Here is a 6000-nt window from a genome sequence, read left to right as displayed (position 1 = left end):
CTCCGCGGGCGCGCAGCCTCGGGGTGGATGTCTGCGGTCCCCTCCATGGGCCCCCCTCAGACTTTGTCAGTGGAGTTTTATTTTTTTAGTTCATATTTTATTTTTGTTTCTAGAAGACAAAGGTATCCCCTTCCCAAACGGGGAAAAACTCATAAAAGTTTGTGACTGTCTAAAAAGTAAGTCCAGGCTTGCCTGATTTCAACCTGCCGGGACTTCCTTATCCTGTTGGAGGGAAACCCAGAAGACTTGCTTTCCCATTCCTCCCCAGTCAGAAACCTGTCTGGAGTCTGTGTCTTTAGGACGTGCGAGTCGGGGAGAAATTGCTGGAGCCCCTGACACCAGTGACTGCTGAGGTAGAAGATTCTGGAAGAGACACACACACACACCTTCCCTGGGGAGCATAGGGAAGCCTGAAGGATTTCCAAGATGACCAAGGTACCAGCCACCAAGAAGATACAGAGTTCCCCTGCCTCGGGGGCCCTCTGGCCCTTTTATGCCTCAGATCTTCTGACGCAGGTGAGTCTCCCTTCTCTCGTGAAAGGAGTCGTGTTTTCAAGACGAAAAATAGGAATTAGCCTCTAGACCAACAAGGGAAGGGGGGAAAGAAGAATCACGGTGTAATTAAATTGTCGGGAAACATCCCCGTTGCTATCAGTGGTTGGTTACTCGTGAAGACTGAAAACGCCAGCCAGAACGGGGAGCTGGGCCATCCTATTAGCCAGTAATTCCAAAATGATGGAATAAATCGGCAGTGACACTGTAGAACATCAGGAAAAAATTAAGATGAATTGTAGGTTTGCCATCGAAGAAATTATTTTCGGAGATCTGCTGGGCTCAGGGTACGTGCACACCCTCTCTCTTTGTGGAGAGACTACAGTGTCAGACTTCGGGGTTTGAAGCCTGACTTTGCGTCTCAGCAGCTGTTGAGATTAGATAAGTTGCTTAGCATCTCTGAGCCTTTATTCGCTCGTGTCTGCAAATCGAGAACAGGAACACCAACTAGGCAGAAACTGTGAGGACTAAGTAAGATACGGAAATTGTTCAGGACGATGCTAACACTTGATAATGTGTGTATGGGACAAGAAATACTGTTGTTGGTTTGAAAGACGAAGAAAAATCAGTATGTGTTTAGTGCCCGAGTCAAGTTGTTTCCGTTTTTAAATGATCACAACTGGGCAGGCCTGTTATGTCTTTGTTAAGCGTGTCTTTGTTATTGTATCTGCAAAACCCCATATCACCACTAATTGACCAAGGTAGCTGAACAGTGGGAGAGGGTCAAAGGCAACTACTGGCCCACAGTGGTCCACGCACAGTGGCATATCTTGTGGCTCAAGGTCCTGCCCTAGGAAGGAGGGCTTGGGAGGAAGTCAGGGCACAGAAGAGAAACTCACCCATGCTTACCTGGTGGTCCAAAGCGTTCCTGAGCTTCTGTTGATAATTCCTAAGGATTGACGCAGCTGTTTGCACCCCTCATTGCTCAGCCCTCTTAATGAGCTCACTCTTCAAGATGCAGTCTTCACCTGTCTCCTTTTGTCTCAAAAAGCTACCCGGAAGTGGGTTTTATCCAGAGCAGCCCCCTCTGGGAACAAACTTCCCAGCATAGCAGTGGGGGAAGGGAAGGAAGGAAGGAACGAGGAATGAGGTAGATATTTCAGAAGCAGCGATGAGTGTCAGCACGTGGGCGGTGGACCCAAATAGCCTGGCTTGAACCTTGGATCTGCCTCTTGGCAGGCCTGTGACCTTGGGCAAGTTACGGAACTTCTCTGCTTCAGTGTTGCCGTCTGTAAAATGGGAATATCATAATACCTGCTCATGGGATTGCTGTGAGCATTCAATGATATGGCCAAAACTCCTGAGAATAGAGTCTGACACATAGTTAGCACTTCCTAGATTTTCGTTACATGGTTGTTTCATTCATTTAGCAAACACTTACTGAATTTCTGTTGTGTGCTAAATACCTGCTCTTGTGAAAAGAGAGACTTGCCTTAAAGATTTTCACAATCTGTAGTGTGTCTGTTTGGGATGGGAAGTAAAAGAGATAAGAAACAGATCATTGTAATACAGGATGATTAATGTGCTGGGGATGTATCATTGGGTGCGGTGGGAATGCAGAGGACAGGTAACTCAGACTCGTGTGTGTTTGTGTGTGGGGTGAGTGTGGGGGGAGACTGGGGAGGGAAGAGGTCATGTAGCCAAGTAAATGCAATAGAGTTTTCCATCTTGGGTTAGAGAGATTGAGGAAAGTGGAGGTAGATGCAGAGGTTGAAATGATCATTTCTTTCTTGAGAGGAGGATAGGCAGGACTCCGGGAGGTCAAGAGATGGGAAGCAGGCTTCCAGGGAACTGTTGGATAAACAAGACCTCAGGCACAAAACTCATGGAAATCCTGCTGCCCCTGCCTCACTGTCTAGAAAATAATGAAGCCCCTAGGGTGTCCCTGGCTCACATTTGAAGTATCACGCCTTCAGAAATTTCAACTTTTTAGAGCTACCGTAAAGCGTTGATTAATCTAAAGCAGACTGACTAGAAAGTGGCCAGTCACAAGAAAATATGTAGAGATTAGAATCAACTTCTGGTGTAAATCACACTAAGAACAAATTGCAGCTTTATTGGTTTAACACACTAATACCAGTGGCGATAATAATAATGATGATGATGGTTGGCATGTATTGAATATTCACCACGTGCCAGGTTCTGAGCTCAAGTCTTTACATGTGATATTTCAGAACCATCCAGAACACTTGGAGGTATGAACTGTCACCTCCTCATGAGATAGATGGCAATACCAAGGCCCACTGAGGACAGGTCCTTTACCCAAGGACTCCCAGTCAGCAAGGCACAGAGCAAGGGTTTGAAATCAAGAGTTCTCTGGCTCGAGAGTTCAAGCCCTCCCTGCCTCTCCATGCTAAGCAGACAGCGATAGTGGTTAGCACACACCACGGGGGATGCAAAGGGAAGGTGTAAGGCATACTCACCGGCTTCAGATAGCTTTCAGGGTTGTTTGTTGGGGACAGGGCAGGGGTGGGGAACAGAGGAATGCCACATAAAAAGAGTAACAAGTGCCAGGCAGCCAGGTAAATGTCCAGTGAGGAGTGATCTGAGGAAGGATCTGGCTTCTAGAGGAGGAAGGTGAGACCAGCTGGGTGACATGATAATGCCACTTCCTGTGAGTCCCCGTGCGCTGGTGTAATAGGTGACACTTGTGGGGAGACCTCCAAAGGGTCCTGCAGCCCGCGGAAGCTGGCCATCTTCCTTCTCATGGGGATGGAAGTTGCTTTATCATAACTAATGTTATGATGGGACCCTTCCTTGCACAGCATCTTCATGTAGATTTTTCGATGGAAGGAGTATAAATAATGTATGCAAATCCCCTGCTTGAATGTCTTTTGTTGAGGAAACCTTCTAGCCTGCCCTAAGTCAGGCGCCCTAGTCTGTTTAGGGAGTTCCTTTTCCCTTTGTTGCCCAAGGAAGCAAAAGAGAAATCTAATGGGATTAGCCATGGGGGAGGGAGGGAGCAGGGCATGTGTAGATTATCGCGGACCCACGTTTTCTTCTTTAGAAAAGACTAAAAAAGAGAGGGGCACTTAGAACACCCCCTCCATGTTCTAGAATGGAAATGCAGGAACGGCGTTTGGCAAAAACTCTAAAGGTGTGGAATCCTTTACATAAGCTCTGTCTCTTGGTGGCAGAGAGGAAAGAAGCATCCTTAGTTTGGGCAGATCCTGAAACAGCCAGGAACTAGACTGGGTGCTTCGGTGATATCCTAGCTTAGTGATTAAAAGAGGAGGTTCTCAAAAATAAATTAATTAAAATAGTTAAAAAAAAAAAAAAGGGACTTCCCTGGTAGCACAGTGGTTAAGAATCCGCCTGCCAATGCAGGGGACACGGGTTCGATCCCTGGTCCGGGAAGATCCCACATGCCTCGGAGCAACTAAACCTGTGAGCCACAACTACTGAGCCCGCATGCCACAACTACTGAAGCCCGTGCGTCTAGAGCCCGTGCTCCGCAACAAGAGAAGCCACTGCAATGAGAAGCCCGTGCACCGCAACGAAGAGTAGCCCCCGCTCGCCGCAACTAGAGAAAGCCCACGCGCAGCACCAAAGACCCAATGCAGCCAAATAAATAAATAAATGAATGAATGAATGAGATTCTTCAGCAAACGACATGGGTTCAGACCCCCAACTCTGACACTCAGCTATGTGCGGGGCCTTGAGCAAATCAGTGCCTCTCTGTGCCTCAGTTTCCTCCTCTGTGAACAGTCACATTGTGTTTTAACTAAGACATTTTCCGTTTCAAGAGGCATCACAATTTTGTGTGAGCACCACCAAGAAAGAAAACTCTACTGATTAAACTATGACCTACTTTCAATTATAAGAAGTGCCCCAGTTTCAGAGATGTTGAAATGGGGAAAGAAAATGTTCATCTTGGATGAAATCCAGCTAAAAATGCTCCTGTCTCATAGGGTTCTGTGGGGATTAGGTGAGTTAATATGGGTAAAGCTCTTAGAACAGGGCCTGGCACAGAGTAAATACTATGAAATGTTAACCATTATGACATGGTGTGGTTTGATCTTTTAATTGACTCTGTGATAGAGGTGTAGTTATTACCCCCTTTTGCATCTGAGTAGACTGAGGCTTGAAGAGTGCCAGGGTCTAGTTCTCTGCTGAGAGTTAAGTTGGCAGGTTCAGGGAGAAGGTGGAAAGCTATGCAGAGTCCTGTGTATGGAGAAGACCTTGGCCTGAGCATCTCTGACCCCCGTCCCCTACCATTCGCCCTCTTATCGCCCCACTGCCACTACCCCTATGGTGAGAATGGAGTTACTCAGAAAAAGTCTCAGAAGTTCAGCCCACTATCCAGCTGGTCTGCCTGGAATCAGAAAAGGAAAGGTTTCCCCCAGCAAGAGAAACCTCAACTCCCAGCATAATACATGTCCACCGCAAACATGAAACGATTTTCCTCTTTGTCCAGATAGGAGAGATTGTGGCCTGAAGATGTAAGTAGTGAGTCATTGGTCTTTGTTCAAAGTGGACTCAGTGCCGGGTAATTTCTCTGGCCTCTAATCACGGAGACTGTGCCCCCCCCGCACTGTATCAGTGATTACCTTGGAAAATGAAATAAAATAAAAGATCTGACGACCGCTTGAGATTCAGTTCTGAAGAATCCCAGCCAGCTGCACCTTCATTTATATTATAACTCGTGACTCAGGCCAGGAAAATAGTAATGAGCCCTTTTCTCTGTCCAAGGGATTCTTCTGGCTCCATTGTTACTGCATTGAGACAATTGCAGAATTTAAGTTGTTGCTTTGTTTTGTTTTGTCTTCTTTATGCCCTGGCGCTTTGAACTGGTGATGCTTGCCTCGGCAAATCTTGCTGTGTCTAATTGCAGGCCCATGTGACAGTCGGCTCCCTCCATGGTAAGTCAGGGTGCGGGGAAGGCGTGTGTTCATTACCTCCTGACACAGGAAGAATGATAGGCACTTTCTTTATGCCGGACAAAATGAAGCGAGCTCTTTCACTCATCTGCAAAGAGGCAGCTGCTGTGCATGGGGAGGTGAGGGCGGGGAGAGGAGTGGTAGAAGAAACACATCAGAGAATCTAGTTGATGTGATGCAAACCTAGTGACCGGGTAGGAGCTCCGCCTTTGAAATCAGACAAGGTGGGCTCGAATCCCCTCTTTGACACTAATATGAGGTTCTGTGAAATGGGCTGAATAATAATAGGAGCTGCTACATACATCTTTTGGAAGGATTAAATAAAATAATGCATCTGAAATACTGAGCACAATACTTGGTACACAGTGAACTCCCCAATAAGTGATGACAGTTGTTACTATTATGACTCATGCTCCTCTCTCTTCTCTGACTAGACACATGTGCCTCCATCACCATTTTGAAGACATAGTCAGCCCAGATATGAAGTCTGGAGGAAGCTGAGTATTAACTGTAAAGTCACAGAGTGGGGTCCCTCGTTAGTGAGGCCAAGTCCCAGTTTAAGGGTAGA

The 6000-nt window shown here is 46.8% G+C and overlaps 1 protein-coding gene across 1 annotated transcript in view; it reads left to right on the top strand.

The window, feature by feature from the left end:
• The first annotated feature begins 426 nt into the window (after window positions 1–426).
• The window catches only part of CCDC60 (coiled-coil domain containing 60), a 164574-nt gene continuing 159000 nt past the window's right edge, over window positions 427–6000 (top strand). The window contains exon 1 of the mRNA XM_068563705.1: window positions 427–516. Coding sequence (XP_068419806.1) covers window positions 427–516 — 90 coding nt within the window. The remainder of the gene's footprint in view (window positions 517–6000) is intronic.

This window comes from Eschrichtius robustus, chromosome 14 (genome assembly GCF_028021215.1).
Source record: "Eschrichtius robustus isolate mEscRob2 chromosome 14, mEscRob2.pri, whole genome shotgun sequence".
NCBI lineage: Eukaryota > Metazoa > Chordata > Mammalia > Artiodactyla > Eschrichtiidae > Eschrichtius > Eschrichtius robustus.
This window is presented reverse-complemented; position numbering and strand designations above follow the sequence as displayed.